The sequence below is a fragment of the Mytilus galloprovincialis genome, chromosome 11 (genome assembly GCF_965363235.1).
Source record: "Mytilus galloprovincialis chromosome 11, xbMytGall1.hap1.1, whole genome shotgun sequence".
Lineage (NCBI taxonomy): Eukaryota > Metazoa > Mollusca > Bivalvia > Mytilida > Mytilidae > Mytilus > Mytilus galloprovincialis.
In genome coordinates, this window is record NC_134848.1 from 73,345,770 (window position 1) to 73,368,538 (window position 22,769).

Sequence of the window (22,769 nt, forward strand, 5' to 3'; positions counted from 1 at the left end):
AACTAAACAACAACAAAAACTAAAATCGATAAAATTGTAGCTGACCTTCATTTAGTCACAGGAAACAACATATCTAAATTTGAAAAGATTTCGTCATAGCATTTGCATTTTAGTGAATGGACACTGTTTGATACTGTTTATAATTAGTTACCTAAAACTGGGGATGTGAACTAAAAAGAAGATGAATATGTTAATGATATTTAGAATCAAGACTCCCTAGTATTATACAATTACTGTCTTTTGATGAGGTAAATATGCGGTTTTATTGACTTTTGAAAAAACTGATATTCACTGAGGCCGACGGCCGAAGTGAATATCAGTTTTTCAAAAGTCAATAAAACCCCATATTTACCGAAACAAAAGACAGTAATTGTTTTATTCCATAGTCCGAGAGAAGAAAATGTATCTAATGACAAACATATACCAATTTTTTTTTTACATGAAACATTTTACCATAACGTTGCATGTAAAAGCGCGTGACGTTTAGCGCGGTGAATAACACTTTCACAGGTGAATATGCTTTTTTATTCAAAATCGAATTCATATAGAAAAGCCTACTAAAATAATACCAATATGGAATAAAATATAATATTATTTTGGGCTTTGCCAGGCAGGGGATATCCGAAATAACATATCAGACTGTAAATTGAGCATCAAAGTAAAATTCTAATTACAATGTTTGGTATTCTACAAGTTCAAATTTATGCAGGAAAAAGACAATACTGTTATAGATTGTCAAAAAAGGCCCATTTACACAAATAGTAAATATTTTGAGGTTGAGTAAAAGTGTAGCTATGAATTCATTTTGTTTCTTTTGACCAAATTTATACAGGCTCTTTGTTTTTTTGTTTACAGCAGTATGGTGCCTATACGTGCTTTCATCTTTTTTTTTTTGTCTCTGATGAGTAGATGTCTCTCATTGGTAGTTGTTTCAGTCGTTATTATACAACATCATCTCAGTAATGTAAATTCAGATATTAATGCTATTTTTGTAGACAATAAACAATACTGTGAGACTAATAATAGTGATTTCATGAAAATTGGAATACAGATGTAATGTATCAGATATCAAAATACAAGTCCTTATTACTGTTGTACTCAACCAGTTACATTAGTCCCTTTTTAAAACCTCGTAATTTTTTAAAATTTGAAAAAACAATTAGCGAGCTCATTGATGAACAAATATTTTTTGACTTTTACAGCTACTGGTATTTGGTAAACCTTAGGTCTCAACTTGAAATGCTACATAGTATACATTTTTATTTAAACAAAATATATCTTGGATCTTTTCATTGTCTACTGTTGACTTTCGACTTTACACATCTGACTGAAATAAGGTTCAATAATATCACATGATTGCAATGGATAAAAATTCTTCTTAAGTTTGACTGTTTTACCAATTGCTTTCTGTAGTTCAACAGACAAATCAAGACCACATGACTTTTTCAGTCTAAGAACTGTCTCGTCTGACAAGCTAGGCTTTATTGTCAAATGATTCATCATCATCCAAAACATAATTACAGATGACAAATTTAATGTTGGTTCTGGAAACTCAAAATCAGCTAAACATTTGAACTCGGGTTCATTCCACAAAGAAATCTGATTTGCATTCCTTAACAAGATATCATTTTCATAATCATATAAATAGATATCAAAAAAGTTTCCATTTATGGCAATTAGCGGCACAAGTGAGACATTATTTTGTAAATTCTCTATTTTCCTATGTCTATGTTGGAAGGCTTTTTGATAATATGAAAATGTTATAGCATGGGCCACAAACTGTGATACATTACTGGGATATCTCAATATCTCTGACTGTTTCTGAACTTTGAGTATCTGCTGTTCTTCAAAATCTAACTCTTTCATCACTTCCTTGTTCTCTTTTTCATCTTCATTTGAATGTGGTAATGCTATACTGTTTATTTCATTGTCACTTTTGTAAACAACAATATCAGGTGCCCCATACCAAAGCCATTCACTTCCTGTAGAGAAAAAGTAAAATCACAAAAAATACTGAACTACAAGGAAAATTCAAAACGGAAAGTCTCTAATCAAATGGCAAAATCAAAAGCTCAAACACATCAAACTAGTGGATAACAACTGTAATATTCCTGACTTGGTACTGGCATTTTCTCTCTTTTATACTTTTGTAATTCTAACTTTTCAAAGACAGAGTTTGAATGACCCTTACTCATTAGGTATCATGATTACATAAATGGGAAATGTATCCATGGGACACAGATGATGCCCCTGCATATCATATAAAGTTATATAGGGACATAACTGAAGAAAGGTAAAAGTTACGCTACCCAAATGTGTACTTGATCTGTATTATGTAGTAACAAGCATTATGTATAAGTTTCATACCATTTGGTTGAGGAAAACTTAAGATAGAGAACAGAAATGAAAAAATCAGCAATTTTTCCATTTGTAAAGGGGCATTACATTTTTTTTGTACTTTAGTACGGTTATAATGATGCCACCAAAATTGAAACTTTATCTGTGTTTTGTGGCAATAAGCATTGTGTATTAGTTTCATAACATTTGGTTAAGGCAACTTTAAAGTTAAAAAGTGGAAACGAAAACATTTTATGTTTATAAAGGGGCATAACTCAGCAACGGTAAAATTTAAGCCACCCAATTTCAAGCTTGATCTGTATTATGTGGTAATCAATATTGTGTATAAGTTTCATAAGAGTTGGTCCACACGAACTAAAGTTAAGAGAACAGAAACCAACTTTGGGATGTACGGATTACAGACATATGTACAAGGGTAAAATTAAACTTATTAATCCTTTTGCTACGAATGGAGCATAAAAAGAGGCAAAGGATACCAAAGAGTCCTTCACACTAGTCTTTGAAAAGTTAGAAAGGTATAAAAGAGAGATAACTCATGTTTATTTGACTGTTTATTTAACTGGTATGAATGATTGTAAAATGTACAGGAAAAGTCCATTGTCTGTTTATGATGCGTAGATTTTAATTTTCAATGCCTCATATAGATTTTTTTTTATCTAGAACTCTGTTTTTTTCTCTCACAAAAATGCTTGTTTCTCAAAATTACTCATAACTTTATATTTTATATGTTTTCCTTTTAACATGTTGTGAAAATTTTGTTATTACTGTAAACCAACTAATTTTCACAAGCAATTTATTTTTCTCAACTTTCGCAAGTAGAAAAATACCGTGAAGTTAAATCATCGCGACTATGTAAAACTTGGATCTTTCCGTATTTAACAACATCAAGTTAATTAGAAAACCGCGAAATTAAATTGTCGCTAAATGGACTTGAAAGGGCTAAACGCGAAATAAAGTATCCGCGAAAAATAAGTTGGTTTACAGTATTTGTTTTGTCTACAAACATCTGTAACAAGTGAAACAAATAAAACAAAAACCCACACTTACCAATTCCAAAATTATTAAACTGTATTGTATCATTACATCTACTACAGGGACATGTGGATTGTTTTGTACAGTAATCTTTTGCTATGACAATAGATGACATAGTCAGTTTTGAAAACAGATGATTGGCTAAAAGTTCTGTGACAAACAACTCTGGTTCTTGAATATGCCAAGGTATGTCCCGAATCTCCTGCAAACACTTTTCATGAAAATCTGAAAAGGATAATTTATGGTACAATATTTTGCATAATATTGGTAAAATCAGCAATTTTTTATGTCTTTTTTAGAATAATTATAGATTATTGTTGTTCATCTCAAGGAGATCGATTTTCTTGCCTGAGTTAGTACGGCAAAAGCGAGAAAAGCAGTCGAGTTGAAATGACCAATGATAATCTATTTGTCGCTATTTTACCTATGACGACGTTGTCAATTCCATGTCAATTTCATTAGCAACGCCACATGCTTCCTTAGTTTTTAGCGATAATTTTCCATCTGAAGCAAGTATCATGATATGAAAAGTTATCAAAAAAAAGATCAAAGGAAAAATGCACAAAATAGCGATTATCTAACTTACATAAATTTTTGAAGAACTTCAAGAAGTATAAGGGGAGATAATTCAGATCCAGATAATAAAATTTAAATCTGAAACATAAAATACATTTACACAATTATATGAAATATATAGTTTAACATGTTTAAGAAAGCCAATTTTCTTTTTCAAGTAGTTTCAAAAACTGTTAATCTGCTCCATTTTTTGCCAAAAACATTAAAAGTAGGAAATAAGAATATAAAACTGTCTGACAGGCATGAGGACTTGTAAGGTACAAATATGCCAAGTATAGTTGTCCTAATACTCGTAATAAGAAGGAAATTTACATTACAAAAAATCTATAAAAAAAATTCAATTAATCACTGAACCATGAAAATGAGGTGTAGGACAATGAACATATGACAGATGGAAACTTCATATCATCAGGCATTTATATACAAAGTATGAGGCTACCAGGTCTTCCACCTTCTAAAATATAAAGCTTTTAAGAAGTCAGCTAAATGCTGCCGCTTTATCACTATCCCTATGTAGAGCTATAGATCTGCAAAACAAAAAAAAAAAGACAGGGTGACAATTTATGTAAAAATAATCAGGATAATCTAATTAAAAAATTGTAGGACCGAATAGAGTGAGAAAAAAGCAGGACTGAGATTTGCACTAAAAATTCCATTAAGAACAAAGAATATGATGATAAGCCAAAACAAAAATACCAGAAAAAAATATAATTAGATTATATACAGTATACATATACATGTACCTATTTTCCTTAAAAAACCTGCCTTTAAATCACTGATTGAATCCTCCAAATTGTCCTCATTTGAAGATTCTGTATCAGAACTACTAATATTCCCATCAATACTTTGTTGCAGCCGTTCAAATCCATCTTTAAAGATTGAATGGAATCCTTCTGCTGCTGGGACTGATATATATGTGTGTATGCCTTTGTGGTTTACTTGTCCATCAACTGGTTCTATTTCAATGGAAGACTGAGTAAATGTTCGTCCCAAACGATAGCCAACCAAACGATAGGGTACAAACGTGACATCTTCAAAACCATCAATAACCTGTCTTATCAGTTCAGATACATTTTGAGGTCTACCAACTTTCTTATACGGAACTTCTTTGGTAAATTTGCTGTAAAATACTGTATGTGGACACTGAAAAAGCAAAAAGAAAATTTACAAATTTTCAATAAATCATAAACAACTTTTTCACTGAGGGAAGATAATTAATCAACATTTAAAAGTTTGCTATCCAAAAAAACACAAAGAACAAAAAAAATCATATTATTGATTGTAGTCTCCAATGTCATGAATGTAGAGGTACAAAGTATAATGGCGAGAGGGCTACACCCCTGAACGCCCCATTTTTTTAGACGATCAATGCATTTGAATGGGGACATAAGGTTGGAACCCCCCTTTATCCTGTGTTGGGACCCCCTTTTTAAAATGACTGAAGAGTATATTAGAAGACAAATCTCTCTTTGAGGCAAACTCATGCTTAACATGCTAAAGAGGTCAGCCTTTCCCAACAAAAACATGACACACCCAGTAAGACCATTAACCCTAAGGGAAAGGTCAGGTTACACAAAAAACACCCTTAAACATTACAAATTTTAAGTTGCTTAAAATTTAATCCCTTAGTTCTTTATAATTGCTCCTTTTTTTCAGCCTTTTTTTAGCGTGTTATATTGATGTTAAAGTGAGGAATCAAAATAACAAAGTTTTGGGATTTATCTCGATTTTTTTATCAGATTCACACATTGTAAATATTTATTTTTGATTAATTTTGACAAGCTGAACATTCTGAAGAATAATTCTTTTAGAACTTGACAACATGTACTTTAAAAGGTAAGAAATAAACAGACAGGACTTTTTAGAAAGTGTGATAATATTGATACAGATAATGAGATTTATAAATAAGTCTTTAAAGACTGCAGTAAGGCAGCAACCATTTGATTTTCTGGGGGGGGGCTATGGATTTTTTTTCTGGACAAACTTTTTTTTCGCCTGTGGCGAAAAGCAATCTATTTTTTTGGCGAGAAGTCGAAAACAATTTTTTTCTTTCAATTTTAGCATTACATATAGTGGCAGCTGAGGGTGAAACAAGCATTTTTTTTTTCTCAGGATCAGAAACAAATTATTTTTTTCTCCCAAAACTCGAAACAAACTTTTTTTTCCAAAAAAACCCATAGCCCCCCCAGAAAATCAAATGGTTGCTGCCTAACATTTAAGTGTTGAAATAAAACAAAACAGTTAAAATTGAAAGAAATTAAGAAGCAGAAAAAAAATTTAAAGGTGATATAATATAATACAAATACAAATACAAATATTTTATTAGCACAAACTCATCAACAATAAATAGTTAAGGCTCATGGTATATTAATTACATAGTTGGTCATACATAAAAATAAGTATTGCAAATAATGACTATATTAATATGTAATATTACATGCATTATAAACAATGATTATGAATTAGACATATTGACAATTTTAAAGAGTTTGTTCTGCTTTACAAGGTTCAGACTCTCTGAAATGAAAGAGGAAGTCAATTTTAGCAGTCAGGGGACTTACTGAAATAAGTGATTTTTAAAACACTTATTTGAGTAGCAAATTTGAAGTTTTGTCACAAATTGTGATTTTGTAGTTTTATCAAAATTTTAAACACATAGGTTTAAATAATATCTTTTCATTAATAAAATTGGAAAAAAATGAACTTTTTGCTTCTTTTATGTAGCAAGGTTTATGCCTTTGATGCTATCATTTATCTGCAAATTCTATTTTAGTTGAAAAAATACTATAATAATGGCTTTACATAATGAACTGATACTTTCTTAACAGATTTTTCCCACCAGTGGGAGTATTTTTCCTGTAAAGTTCAAGGTTTCATCTTTCAGATTATGTAATAAAATTCTACTGTTCGCGAGGGGGGGGGGGGGGTGTTGAAATTAGTGGGAGTTATTAAAATAATGATACTTAAATAAGTGATTTTTGGGAAGGAAATTGAGGTATGATACTTAAACAAGTGATTTTAATGTCATTATCCTAGATTCAGTACAAGGTCATCACTTGAAATGACCTGGTTATCCTAGACAACACAGATGTTGGTTCTGATAATTTTAGAAACATAATCATGATAATTAGTCCCTGGATCATTAGTATTCTATATTTAAAGCTATAATAAAATTAAATCACTTCTTCTAGTGATTAATTTGTACTACTTAAATAGGTGATTATTAAAGAAAAACAACTCTTAATTACTTCCAATCTTTATGGAAATAATGTTACAATGTACTTAAATAAGTCCCTTGACTGTTTAGGATTGTGTATGAATTATTATTTAATAAAAATTAAGATTATATTATTTTCATGTTTTTGAAATTTTGTAGGATCAACGATTATATTTGAAACATTTTGGTAAAATATGGCCCTTTTAGTTGAGTATTTTTCACAATGTAAAAGAAAATGTTTTTCATTTTCAATTTGATCAGAACTACATACAGAGCAGTATCTCTCATTTCTGGGAATATAATACAGTTTTTGTACATGTAATACATTGGTGTCTCAATGTGAATACTAATAAGACAAAGGTGCTGATTTTCAACAAGGCAGGCAGACATGTAAAACAGATATTCACATTTCAGAATATAAATCTGGAATGTGTTTCAAAATACAAATACCTAGGTTTATATTTAAGCTCATCTGGTTCATTCAGTTATGCTCAAAATGAACTATACAAAAAATCCCTGAAAGCTCATTTCAAATTAAGGAAAGATCTTTTATCACTTAATCCTGATGTAAAAACAAGTATTCATGTTTTTGACCACACTGTAAAACCTATTTTATTATATGGTAGCGAAATATGGGGGATGTTTAATTCTCTTTCCTCTAAATGTAAGAAGGAAGATATATCTTTTGAAAAATTGTATTCAGGTTTACCCTGTGAGAAACTTCATATAAAATTTTGTAAATTTATACTTGGGGTACACAAGAAAACAACAAATGCTGCAGTGTTATCTGAACTTGGAAGATTTCCAATATATTTTAATATTATAAAAGGAATGTTATTGTACTGGTATAGATTAGAGAATTTAGGTAATAATTTTCCTCTATTAAAAGAGGCATATACACAATCAAAGACACTACATCACATGAATATAACATCATGGTATGGTTCAATAAATGTTGTTTTTAAAATACTTGGTATTGACTATACAAATGCCATAAATGCTCCATTTTGTGAATCCTTATACAAATTTAAGAAATATATACAAACCAAGCTATCAATATTGTTTATTAGCTGTTGGAAAAAACAAATAGATAAATTTTCAGACAGTAAACTGAAAACCTACCTTTTATATAAAACAAATTTTGGTTTTGAAAAATATCTAACATTGATCAAGAATTTTGAACTTAGAAGAAGTTTTACTAAATTACGTGTATCTTCTCATAGATTACAAATAGAATTAGGTAGATATCAGGGTATTCCCCGAATTAACAGAATATGTAATAAATGTTCTTCCAATACTGTCGAAGATGAGGCTCATTTTCTATTTGATTGTAACAAATTTGAGGATGATAGAAATTGTATGTTAGCTAGTATTGCACAATATAATTCTTATTTTAATCATATGAACAGTCAAAGCAAAATTATCTGGTTATTTAGTGTAGAAAATGTTGAGTTACTTAAAATAATATGTAATTTTATATACAAACATCTTCCTTAGTGAAGATTAGTTAAAGGAAATCTATGTGTGTATATACATTTGATTGGACATAGAAAATTATATTCATCTGAATATCACAAACATACTAGCCGATTAAAAAAAAAAAAATAATTGTTAAGATATATTATTTATTCAAATGTTCTCTTATATCCTTGAGGCATCGTCCCCTGGTATCAACTGCATTCAAGTTACCTATGATGCTTCCTTGTTTGCTTTTGATACAGGTAGGAAAGAGACATTTACACACATTTTACATGCCTATGGCCCATAAGGTATCGCCCCCTGGTGTCAGCTGCCTTTAGGAAACCATAATGCTTTCCTATTTGCTGCTGACACAGGATGAGTCATGGACATGTTTAATTTCTACTTTCTTTTTGGCTAATTATTATATATTTAATTGATCCAACTTTTTGTGTACTATACATATGTGGATATCTATTTTTCTTTTTTTCTTTTTGGGCTGCTTGTTTGTTATCTATATCAACCACACTTGCAATAAAATGCATTAGTATTAAAAAAAAAAACATACTATAGATTCTTTATCTACGTATTCTTTAAGAACTTAAATAGTTCTCGTTTAACTTTTTTTTATTTTTTTTATCTCATTGTTTGTATTGTATTATGAAAAAATTATTGATGTTGTAATGTTTATGCCCTTTGGGGCCCATAATTGGAAAATAAAATATCTTATCTTATCTTATCTTATCTTATCATTATATGGTTAATGTCTCCACAGTCAATTTTGAAGTAACTGTATTTTACAAAGTCAATGTAGGATTTTTGTTGAGATATAATTGTGCCTGGGAGACACAAATGGTGCCTCGGGGATGCAAAGTGTTATTCTCAAATACACAAAGTTGAGCATGGGAGCATATAGGTCTATGGTTCACATACCCGTAGCCAGGGGGGTTCGTGGGGTTCGTCCGAACCCCCCCTTGAAAACAAATAAGGACTGTTAAAGTCAACGTTCTGTTCGAATTGTGACTGTTAAAGTCGAGTTTTTGAGACCAAATAACCCCCCTTTGGAAATTCCTGGCTACGGGCCTGGTTCAATGTAGGAGGAGTTAACCAGTAACTGCACCTCTTATGCAAGAATATACTCCAAAAATGACCAAATATCAAAACCCTGATAACATGCATACCTTCAATGATTGTACAAACAACCAGCAGTTCCTATCCCAAGCCAGGAGCCAGTTGTTGTCTTTTTAGCTACGTGTATGTTTAATATTACATGTTTGTTTTTTCGGGAATCATTTTCATGCTAGTCCAAATAATTATGACATCTTGAAAGGCTATTATTCTTTTTTTTTTTGGACACCTTACATCGACGCTGTTTAATTTAAAAAATTTAAAATAACCTTCCTAGACGTCATAATTAAATTGGACTTTTTTTGCTAGTTTTCTCCTTCATGTCCTTTGGATTGTTTTACATTTGACATTTTTGAGTCTTTTAAATTTGACTGTGCAGTTTGGACTTTGCTCATTGTTGAAGGATGTATGGACACAATATGGTTTGTTTTTTAGGAGTGGGGCGATTGGTGAAAAAATGGGCCGATTTTTAAGTGGGGCGAGTTGTCACATATGGCATTACTGCTGTACACTATAAAAATAGGTTTATATTGTTTGTTCACCCGCTTAGCATAACAATTGGTAATAATGAAGCTATATTGAATGATTGAAATCAAGTGCATGTTCAGTTTTGACTTAAATTGAAGTTCTTATAGTAAATTGCCTTTTTAACAACAATCTTTAGGAGATGGTGTCCTTTCCCTGCCATCTTGCATGTTGTAGTGACATAAGCGTAAAGACATATCGTGTTATTATTTCGCCCTAAAACACGATCGGCCTTGATCCTGTTCTTGTTTTTTTCTGTTTCGAAAGGATTCTTTTAGAATTTTTTTTAAATATCAATAATCGAATGGTTTTATATTTTTTAACTCGCAAACTGTAACCCGCTATTAAAATTGTCTTATTACAGACACCTTTATCTTTGGACCGAGAAAGTCTAGGGCCGAACTTTGATTCTAAATAGGTGGAGCTACTGGGGTTACACTAAAGACCTGAAAGTGGACCTGAAAAGACCTGAAAAGACCTGAAAATATACGACTAAAATTATTCAAATTACAATAACTTTTTTATTATTGGATGGAATTTCTTCAAGTTGGAATTTTATTAATTGTTAATATTCATATTTCATTGACATTTAAATGTTTTAAATTAAATACAATTTTTTGCTGCCAAAAGTTGGACCTGAACGGAGAAATGAAAAGACCTGAAGGGACCTGAAAATCTATGTCGGACTAATTCTAACTACAATAACTGTTTTAATATAATATTCAATGGATATCTTTCAACTTTTGATTTTTTAAAACAAAAAGTTCAATATAATGATAATATAAAAAAAAATACGTGAAAAATATTGTTGAGGTGTCAAAACTTGGACCTGAACGGAAAACTAAAATCTGAATGAGCCTAAAATGCCACATTTTTTTAAAACGAAAATAATAAACATAGACGAAAAATATGGTTGATAACTTTTCATGTTCGATGCCATTTGGTCTCTTGTATGGATCTGTCTCATTGGTATCACACCACATCTTTCTAATTTTTATTGACGGAAGATACTAATATGATACGCAAAACTGATACAAGTAAAAAAAGTCAAAACTTATAAGTCAAAGAGACATAATATACCATAGAAATAAATAATTCAGAAAAAGGTTTGGTGTCTTTAAACTACGATAACCCCGTCACAATTTTTGTGGTGTCCCAAAAATTAAGTCTGGAACCTGCACTTTGTGACAAACCGGATACACTTGGATTGAGACTTTTTCTATCCATTATCAACTGAATTATGGTGTCACTGTTGAAGGAATCCCGACGATTATTCTTCAATATCAATTTGAATTTAAGCAAAATAAATACAATTCGCAAGCTCAGTTTTTCAGCAAGTAGTCCCTTCATTGATGAAGCTTTAAAACAATGTAAAAACAATAACATTGACTTGGTACTATATCGCATCAGAGGATATGTTCTTGGAAACAGATTTTCAAATGCTATTGTAGACATGGTACAGTATTTGGAAGACAGTGACGGTTGTGTTAGGGACCCTTCTTCAGTTACTGAAGAGGAGAAGGAAAATGTATCTGTATTTACCAGTTCTTTAAAATTTAGTTCTTTATATATGGATTTGACAGTATTCAACGAAAAAACAAAAGAGACAGAGATCCTCAATTTATAAGTGATGAACTAATGCAGTTTGCAGTTCAGTCTTTTATCTGTGGATTTTTAATTGACAAAGGTGAAATTTTGAATTGTATTTTTTCTCCCTGTGGAGTGTACTAAAATGAAGATGCTACTGTATGTATAAAACAAGTCTGTCCCCGGGTCTGCTTCTCTCCAAATCTGATTCCAATTGTTCAAAAATCAATCTTCCCATTCATGATAGCCTTTCACTTTCACACCGCTTGCCCCTTGTGGCCTTTCAAGATCGAGCTCTTTTTGGTTTGTAATCTTGTGTCATCAGTAGACAGTGCAATATTCATTATACATTTGGACAAAAAAAAATCACAAAACAATAAAGGAAAGCTGTTAAGGTTTTAGAATGTCACATTATTTAGAGAGGCCCCTCATGGGGGGGGTCCTAGTAATCACATAATCACCATTTTTTTGCCAATATAATCACATAATCATTAAATATTTGCTTATCTTTAGTAATCAAATAATCATAAACTAAAAATACAGTCCTAGGTAATCAAATAATCATGAAATATTTGGCTTAATAATCAAATAATCATTAAAAAAACGGCCAAGTAATCACATAATCAAAAACCCCATGACGGGGCCCTCTTTAGACTTGAACCATCGTGACCATATATTGGCGGGAATATCACTAACCAGTATTCATTCTAACATAATACCATGAATACAAGTCGTAGTTTTAAAACAATAAATATAATTGAATAAAAAGAAATGGATTTCTTTATATAAAAGCAATTCACTATACTTAAACATGATTAAAAAAGATATTGAACAAAAATGTTGAATACTCAACTTCATTAGAGATCATTAAAAGCAATTCTGAATCAAAAAGAGCTCTTAGAATATTTTATAGTAAATCATTGTGAAGGCCACACGACCTGGCTTATACATGTATTTATCTGATGTGTGCATGATAAAGATAAGTTCCAAAACCAGAAGTTACATTTATTAGGGTCTGGCCTAAAGAATAGAGAAAAAAAGGCAAACTTTATAAAAAAAAGAAAAAAATGACTAAAAAATTTAAGAAGTATACTCAATTCTCCCATTATTATTCCCGTACGAAATTATAAGGCGTATTAAGCCTGGAAATAAGGCTTAAACCAGGCATAAGTGGTAGTAATGTGTCTAGATCCAAGCGTGAGGGGACAGGAAACGTAAATTTGTAGTCCTTACGGGCGTAGAAAAAAGCAGTAAACCTGGCGTAAATTGAAATAAGCAAGGTGTAAGTTTTCTTACGGGCGTTAATTGAAATAAGCAAGGCGTAAATTTTCTTACGGGCGTACATGGCGTAAAACTGTTGGTATGGCGTAAATAAAAATACCCATAATGCTTTGTTTAAAGGATCATGGGATTTTTTTTCAAAATTTGGCTCTTTGGTTTTAGTTTGCAAGAGTTGGACACATGACAGCTTCATATGTCCAGGGATAATTTGCTTGTTTTGTGCTTTTTGGAAGAATCTGAAATTGGAAATACTAAATCAAATAAATTTATGAAAATTGTGAAATAAAAGGAAAGTAGTAATACATGGTAAATAATAATAATGTGAGTATAACTAAGTTATTAAGTATTATGTTCTATCAGAAATTTTGAAATCCCAAAACCTTTATCCTTGGATAATAACATTAAAATCTTTTACTTTATGTTAAATTGCAGTAGTAATTATCATTTCTATTTTAGTTCAAAAGACAATAATTTTCAAAAACAACTTAGTTTATTTCAAGAAAGAAATAATTGTCATAATTCTTATTTAAACTTAAACTTATTTGAGCCATTGTCTGCATAAAATGTATTTATTTTTATATTAACTTCTTCAATGGTTAATATATTTCAAGTTTTTTGTCAAACAATAAGAAATAAAAGCAACAGTACAGAAGTTTGTATCAAATACACAAAAGTACACAGCTAGGTTAATACACTGAACTAAAATAAGTGTAGTATTATGTAAGGATATTACACCTGGTTTATTTATTGACCAGGCATACTCATTTGCATATTACGCCTATTTTTTTGTGAACCAGGCATACTCATTTAAATATTACGCCTAATTTTACACCTGGTTTACGCCTTAGTTACGCCTAATTTACGCCTGTTTTAGGACTGGTTGACGCCTGGACATGCATTTTGTAAACACTGCAATGCCGCCAGGATAAAGTATGATTTTTACGCCTGGTTTCCGTGTCATATACGGGCGTCACAGTTTGTACAGGTAATCTAACAAGATGTGCATATCATGTATATAGTGACATGTACCCTCTGACAAAATTATATAGGGGTTAAATATTTTCTTGCAACTGGTCAATTCAGTAATTACTGTGTGAAGAGTTGATTTACATCAGGTTTTGAAACCAATCTTTTTTCATGCACAAATCAGATAAATATAAGTGGCCTTCATTAAAAGTGATGAACAAGAGAAAGATTGATCTCAGTACCTAACAAATGTTTACAAAAAAGCTTAAAAATCAATTGAATTTAAAATTGCACATTATTTAATTATACATACACATGATACATGTACATATACATTTAGATAAAATTGAGAATTGAAATGGGAATATGTCAAAGAATATATAATTCAAATATATATTTTTGTTACAGAATATCATGAACAATGTCTTCGCTCTGTTCTTGAGACCAGTGATGAGAGAAAAATAACAGTTCTTTTGGCAAACCATCTACTGTCCAGACTGATAGCTACCTCTCCAGGACATACATACTGTATTACAGACGATCATTGGTGGCAGTATGAGTTATGTCCCTGTGATGAGCAGTGTGGTGACAAGATTTGGTATGGTAACTCAGGAATAGGTATGAGATCGTGTTAGACAGTCAGCCCCTAGGAACTACTTTAATTTATATAAGTGATTTGTTAAAGAATCATTTTTCATTCCCAGAAATAAGGCATATAGATAGCTAATCATATAAAAAACTATTTGAAAATGATTAATCATATCAAGGATTAACATATAAATATGAACACCTAATGTGCTTCTGTTGTGCTCTTTTAGCTCACCTGGTTTGAAGGGTCAAGTGAGCTTTTCTCATCACTTTGCATCTGTCGTCCGTCCTGGTTAACTTTTACAAAAATCTTCTCCTCTGAAACTACTGGACCAAATTAAACCAAACTTGGCCACAATCATCATTGGGGTATCTTGACCCGGCCAACCAACCAAGATGGCTGCCATGGCTAAAAATTGTACATAGGGGTAAAATGTAGATTTTGGCTTATATCTCTGAAACCAAAGCATTTAAAGCAAATCTGACAGGGGTAAAATTGTTTATCAGGTCAAGGTCTATCTTCCCTGAAATATTTAGATGAATCTGAGAACTTTTTGTTGGGTTGCTAGAAAAATCTTCTCCTCTGAAGCTATTAAGACGAATTTAATAGAACTTGTCCTCAATCATCATTAGAGTATCTAGTTTAAAAAATGTGTCTGATGACCCCTCCCGTGAACCAAGATGGCGGACGTTGCTAAAAATTGTACATGGGATAAAATGCAGTTTTTGGCTCATATCTCTGAAACCAAAGCATTTAAAGAAAACCTGCTGAGATAAAATTGTTCATTAGGTCAAGACCTATCTGCCCTTAATTTGAAATTTTCAGACCAATCGGGCAACTTATTGTTGGGCTGTTGCCCCTGAATTGGTAATTTAAAGAAAATTTTGCAGTTTTGGTTGTTATACATTGTATCTTGAATATTATTATAGATAGAGATAAACTGTAAATAGCAATAATGTCATGAATGTACAGCAAAGTAAGAGCTACAAATAAGTCAACTTGACCAAAGTGGTCAATTGACCCCTTAAGGAGTTATTGTCCTTTATAGTAAATTTTTAACAATTTTCATAAATTTTATTAACTTTTGGAAATTTTTATACAACTGCAAAAATTATAGTTTTTTATGCCCCACCTACGATAGTAGAGGGGCATTATGTTTTCTGGTCTGTGCCTCCGTTCGTCCATCTGTTCGTCCGTCCGTCTGTGCGTCCGTTCATCCGTCCGCTTCAGGTTAAAGTTTTTGGTCAAGGTAGTTTTTGAAGAAGTTGAAGTCCAATCAACTTGAAACTTAGTACACATGTTCCCCATGATATTATCTTTCTAATTTTACTGCCAAATTATAGTTTTGACCCCAATATTATGGTCCACTGAATATAGAAAATGATAGTACGAAGTTCAGGTTAAAGTTTTTGGTCAAGGTAGTTTTTGATGAAGATAAAGTTACATCAACTTGAAACTTAGTACACATGTTCCCTATGATATGATCTTTCTAATTTTAATTCCAAATTAAAGTTTTGACCCCAATTTTACGGTCTACTGAACATAGAAAATGATAGTGCGAGTGGGGCATTCGTGTACTATGGACACATTCTTGTTTGTCGTATATTGGTATGACGTTGTCGTCGTCAGCGTTAGTGTTGTCCAAAGATGGATGGTTTCCCGATAATAACTTTAGTATAAGTCATTAAGTTAATAGAATTCAATAAAAATTTAACACAATGTATATAACCACATAAGGTAAGTTGTGATTGAATTTGGGGGTTATGATCCCAAAGGTTTAGAAATTAGGGGCCTAAAACAAGCATTTATCTATTTTCAGGACAAACAGTTGTGTATAAGTATTTTAGATGCTCTGAAATTATACCAAAATGTTAATACTATTTTTAAAAGTAGAAGGGTGGGATTTATTTTAAGGGTTTAGGGGCAAACAGGCTAGGCATTAAAAGGGCCAAAAAGAGGCCAAAACAAGCATTTTTTCCTGTTTCCTTTGTTTAATATGCACATAGACCAAGGTGAGCGACACATGCTCTTTAGAGCCTCTTGTTTGTCATTTTTGCATTTGATACATGTAGTTAAGGCATTAAAAAGATATATAATTTGCTTTAAAAAATTTAGTGTTCTTGGTTGTTGAAAATGTCAGTCATTGTCAGTGGAAAGCTTGGAAATTAATGCTACTTAAAACAAGTGATTTTTATCTAACATGTCTAAGGATCCAGATAACACTATCAAACATTTATCATATTTTGATAATAATATAAGAGTTGCTTAGCAGATATAATTATCTCAGTTATAAATATTCTTTTTAACAACACAGTTATATTAGTTCAATAATTTTAATTAAGAAATAATTCATGGAAGCCATAGATTGTTGGAAATTTACACATGGCCTGGGCCGTGATATTCTAATTTTATCCTGAGCGTTGGCTAGGGATAAAATTAACGAATATCACGGCCCAGGCCATGTGTAAATTTCCAACAATCTATGGCTTCAATGAATTATTTCGATTCTAATAGGACAAATACGGTCATTAAAAAACTGAAGCGAGGGTGGGTATGCTGTATATGTGGCTGTTCTTTTTTACTCCCTGTTAGATAAAGCTCAAATATCTTTATAAATATGTAACTTGCGTACAAAAAATGTAGGTTATTTCGAGAATAACTGCTAGAAAAAAACTTTTAAATTCTTTAAGTTCTCAAACCCAACATTTGTCATTTTGGAGATAACTGTATTGTATTTTAAGCTCCGACGGCATCAATTGGGGATTTGATGGTCGCAAATTAAGTTTACTGGCGACGCGTTAGCGGAGACAGTAAACGGGTATTTGCGACCATCAAATCCCCAATTGATGCCGTCGGAGCTTAAAATACATTATTGTTATCTCCATTCTAATGAAACTGACAGAAAACAACGTTAAAACATGTAATTAAAATCTGCAATATGTCGTCTGCGCTTGCGCGTACGTCCCATAACATCAATTGTCAATTGATGCCATGTAAAAAAAGTGACGTTATCCAATCAAAATGAACGTCACAAACGTTGTTGCATTAGAATTTTAATTTACATGTTTTTCTCGTAAGCTTCCGTCAAATCAAAAGTTGACATTTTGTAACTAAGGAGCCGCCATGTTGACTTGCTGAAATGGGTAAATATGCGAATAATGCAATAGAATAGAAAATAAAACAAAACCTACCTCAAAAAATCAGTTTTAATACAATATCATATGAATTCCGATGGTTAACGTAACAGAAAACTTTCAAGTTTAGCGATTTCATTTGTATGACGTCATGTTTTGAAATGACTTAAATGCTCCAAAAAGATTAATAGACTTTCGCGGAATTTTATTTAATTTTTATTTTGTTGATTTCTCCGAGCTCTTGTGCATTACTTCTTTTTATTATGCATACGAATAAGAATAAAAGTTATTTTGTCTTTTTTAATTGCACTTTTTAAAACAATAAAATCGGCAAAGGATCTGCAAATAGGATTTAATACATGTAGATTTACGTGGGAAGGATATTGTAACAGCCATTATTATGCATGTCTCTGAGTCTGCGCCAAGTATATTTTATCAAGAATTTTATCACAGTGTTGTTTACAAAGCTAAAGAAGCACATCATATTAGAATACATAACAGGCTATTATTTGAACTTGGAATTATTTTCATTTATGGAATTTGCATTATTTCTTGTGCATGAATTTTTAAATAAATTGTATGTTTATTTGGTATTATAATGTTTTGAGCAGTTCATAAAACTTTCCATACAATGTATTTTGTATAGATAGTGTTGTGGGCAGCACAGTACATTTTATGGAAAATGTACTATCTTCTTTGTATTAGATACTGTTGTGCGCAGCACAGAGCATTTAAGTACAGAATAAACCTGGAATTTATTAAAATTTCAAGCACAAGAAATTATGCAAATTCCACAATTAAAAGTTCAAATAATAGCCTGCTACATACTCATTTTTTTGTGATTTCAGACTTAAGAATAAAGGTAGATAACTCCTTATTGAAATGTTTGGTGACAAAAGTTTTCTTAATTGGATGATTCCAAAATCACTTATACAAATTATTCCCCTGACTGTATTGAATCATCCTGTTGTGATCAATTAAAAAAACATAATAAAAGTCAAACAAATTGCTTTTTTAAGTATTTTTTTTCTCTCCAGAAGATTAGGGAAGATTACTGAAAGTTCATAAGAAAATTTGAATCTTTCAAATTTTCTATACAAATTAAGATTACTTACATCTTAAAGTAAATAAACATGACTTGTATAAGTATCAACCCTGACTGTCATTGTTTCTTTCAAATGCATTAAAAAAACTGTAAACAATATTGTATAATTTTTATGCCCAACCTACGATAGTAGAGGGCATTATGTTTTCTGGTCTGTGCCTCCGTTCGTCCGTTCGTTCGTCCCGCTTCAGGTTAAAGTTTTTGGTCGAGATAGTTTTTGATGAAGTTGAAGTCCAATCAATTTGAAACTTAGTACACATGTTCCCTATGATATGATCTTTCTAATTTTAATGTCAAATTAAAGTATTGACCCCAATTTCATGGTCCACTGAACAAAGAAAAAGATAGTGTGAAGCTCAGATTAAAGTTTTTGGTCGAGGTAGTTTTTGATGAAGTTGAAGTCCAATCAACTTGAAACTTAGTACACATGTAAACTATGATATGATCTTTCTAATTTTAATGCCAAATTAAAGTATTGACCCCAATTTCACGGTCCAGTGAACATGTAAAATGATAGTGCGAGTGGGGCATCCGTGTACTATGGACACATTCTTGTTTTATTAAAAGTTTAAAAAAAAAAGCCTGTGCACATGTATAAATCGATATACTGGCTCTATCATAGATAAAAGTCTACCAATTTTTGTCATCTACGTTTAGTTTTTGGTTCATTAAATCATATCCAGAGAAACTTTACAACACAGACATATATGTTACATGTTAATGTAGTTAGAAACAGAATAAAACTTCTAGATAATAGTCAACAATCTATCTTACAAGGGGGTGTATGGTTACAAGTAGTGATACATGTACACAATAAACAACTCAGAATAATAGTCAACAATCTATCTTACAAGGGGATGTATGGTTACAAGTAGTGATACATGTACACAATAAACAACTCAGAATAATAGTCAACAATCTATCTTACAAGGGGGTGTATGGTTACAAGTAGTGATACATGTACTCAATAAACAACTCAGAATAATAGTCAACAATCTATCTTACAAGGAGGTGTATGGTTACAAGTAGTGATACATGTACTCAATAAACAACTCAGAATAATAGTCAACAATCTATCTTACAAGGAGGTGTATGGTTACAAGTAGTGATACATGTACACAATAAACAACTCAGAATAAGAATACAGGTTTCTGTACGTTTTTTCTTCAATTGGAATTTTTAACACAACGAAATCAACATAACGTTTGCACATAGGTTAAATTTTATTTACGTGTGGATTAACAATGATTAAAGTGGGAGGAATTTTTCAAAAGCCATTATCATATGCATCTCGGAATTCTGTGCTTAGTATTGATATATCAAGAATTTTATCATTGTGTTTTTTACAAAGCAGAAGAAGCACATCATATAAGATCAAAAAAGCAAATTTAAATCACAAATTTAAAATTAAAAAATGGCCTCTGTTGACAATGTTTTTACTTGCGGTATCATATATCTGCTGTATCACACTCTTAGCTATGTGCCTAATTTATTCTTATACCTGAAGGTATGTCATGTACGTGTTATATATAATATTACACCATTTAGATAGAAATTTTATCTTTTGTAGGCACTGAATTATTATGGTATGGTAAACCAGATATAATGTTGTTTCCCCTTGGTGGAAACTGTAGTATTGTAATTCCTAAAGACAAGAATTTGGAAAATTTATTAGAAAATGAAGAGCAGCAAGTGGACACAGATATTAAAAAAGAGTTAACATCATTAAGAGAACATTCAAATGTAAGCCAGTTTGTGGCACAAGCAATTACATTCTCTTTTAATCAGAAACATTTTCAACTCTTAAAGCCTCATTATTATCAACCAAGAGTAACACTGATACCTACAATCGCCATAAGTGATAAGTGCTTTGATGTTTATATGTATGATACAGATAATGATATTCTCTTGAGAAATGAAGGAGATCCTATACCATTGTGGAATAATTTACAAAATTCATCTGAAGCAACATTGAACATGGGTTCAGTTCTCCAACTGTGGATGTTGATTAATCACTTACCGATTCAATCAGATCTGTCTCAATCAGAGCTAGAAAAGTTTTCTGGAACATGTGGATTTTCATCAAGTTTAACGTACAAACATTTGAAAAAGATTGAAACGGAATGCACAATGAGGAGCAAGTTTATTGATCGTAATTAGGCTGAGTTATCAATCTTTGTAACATTTTTTTATGAATTTGTAATTCAAAGTTGGAGTTTTATAAGAACCGGTATTTGAAATTAAAACAAATTGCAAACTTTTCCAAACCTTAAGGATGTACTTAAGTGATCCAAGGTGAAATTAAATAAATCAAGAATTCAAAATTGATACTTTTAGCTGGCAGAGTTTTAGTTAAGGATCAAAATAAGCTAAAAATATTTTTTAGGTCATGGAGCTCCCTTTTGAGATATATTTGATTAATAAAATATGGCGGGAAAAGGCTTAACCAGACTTTTACCTTATACATGTTATATTTGCATTGGTATTATTTGGGTTAAATCAAAAGAAAGAAAATCAAGAATCTGCTTAAATTTTGTCAAATGACCTTTTATGAGCTATTAAGCCTTGTAATGTTAAAAGATAAATAGGTGTTATGGGGCAAAATATTTTACCTTGTATGGTATGGAAAAACACTAAGGAGTCCGAACATTTGACACTCATTCCAAAACCTCACCTAAGTACATCCTTAACATTAGTTGAATTGACAAATGAGTTGTGTCAGATAGAATATCAATACATCTGTGTTGAAAAAAAAACCTCCATGCAAAGTCTATAATAATAATTGATTGAAAATTGAATTGATAGGACCCTACAAAAAAGACTAAAATTCATCTTTTATTTCATATTTGAATGTTTGAAAATCAAACACAGTCTTACACATTTACAAAATGTAAATGAATATGTGTACTTGCATTATTATAGGTCGATTTCTTTCCAATGCAGCTCAAATATTTGATATACAATCTGTGCATGTTAGACTAAAATTAAGATAAGAATTGTCAGTTGTAATGGCACGGAGACAGAATAAACATGTTCAAATTAAAATTTTATCCTGAAATTTTGCATATAATTATTTAATATTCTAATATGACGTGCTTCTTTCGCTTTGTAAACAACACCGTGATAAAATTCTCGATATATCTATACTTAGCGCAGACTCCAAGATGTACACAAATGGCTGTTTAAATATGCCTCCCACGTAAATCCACATGTATCGTAACCTATGTGTAAACGGTTGTGGATTTCGCTGTGTTAACAATTACAATTGAATAAAACCCTACAGAAAATTTATTCTGATTCTGATGCATAATAAAATGAATTTACCCATTAGAGAACGGAAAAATGGACAAAAACAAAACAAATTAAAATTCCGCAAAATTCCAGTAATGATTTTTGCGCATTAACGTCATTTCAAAACATGACGTCAAACAAATGAAAAGGTCAAAGCTGAAGGTTTTTCTATTGCGTTTACCTTCTTAACTCGGATACAATTGCATTAAAATAAAGTATTTAGGTAGGTGTTGCTTGTTTTCTGTTCTATTGCAAAATTCGCACATTTACTGATTTCAGCAAGTCAACATGGCGGCTCCTTTGTTACAACATGTCAACAGTGAATTTGACGGTAGCTTACGATAAAAAATGCAAATCTAAAATTGCAAATGTTGGGTTTACTGAGAAGTAAAAAAAGTAATCACATTTTTTTCTAGCGGTTAGTTAAGAAATCATTCATGCAGGTTTATTAGATTTGTTTTACATTTATCGAACAGTGGGTAAAATAGAACAGCCACACACACGGTATACCCATCATCTATA

General features: G+C 31.3%; 1 protein-coding gene and 1 long non-coding RNA gene across 3 annotated transcripts; one reads left to right on the plus strand and one right to left on the minus strand.

Moving 5' to 3' along the window:
• Nucleotides 1-1,242: 1,242 nt before the first annotated feature.
• On the minus strand, nt 1,243-18,202 carry LOC143052773 (uncharacterized). 2 transcript variants are annotated; one of them, XR_012971236.1, is made up of 4 exons: nt 17,909-18,202; nt 4,710-5,109; nt 3,406-3,615; nt 1,243-1,982 (listed from the first exon to the last, which is right to left on the minus strand). XR_012971236.1 is itself a non-coding variant. In XM_076225878.1 (4 exons), the coding sequence occupies exons 1-4, from the start codon at nt 10,455-10,457 to the stop codon at nt 1,297-1,299; spliced, it is 1,341 nt and encodes a 446-aa protein (XP_076081993.1). In that variant the 5' UTR covers nt 10,458-10,481; the 3' UTR covers nt 1,243-1,296. The 2 variants fall into 2 exon arrangements, 1 of the variants encoding a protein (XP_076081993.1); XM_076225878.1 differs by lacking the exon at nt 17,909-18,202 and adding an exon at nt 10,413-10,481.
• Nucleotides 11,521-21,284, plus strand: LOC143052774 (uncharacterized). The gene is made up of 3 exons (XR_012971237.1): nt 11,521-11,981; nt 14,537-14,746; nt 20,527-21,284. It is a non-coding gene; the product is annotated as an uncharacterized LOC143052774 (long non-coding RNA).
• Nucleotides 21,285-22,769: the final 1,485 nt, after the last annotated feature.

Excerpts from the sequence above, each read along its gene's own strand:
- LOC143052773 (XM_076225878.1), bottom strand. The coding sequence starts at position 10,457 with ATGGCAGGGAAAGGACACCATCTCCTAAAGATTGTTGTTAAAAAG. Across the intron at positions 5,110-10,412 it reads TAAAGATTGTTGTTAAAAAG|TGTCCACATACAGTATTTTA; the intron begins GCAATTTACTAT and ends TTGCTTTTTCAG. Across the intron at positions 1,983-3,405 it reads GTTTAATAATTTTGGAATTG|GAAGTGAATGGCTTTGGTAT; the intron begins GTAAGTGTGGGT and ends TTTTCTCTACAG.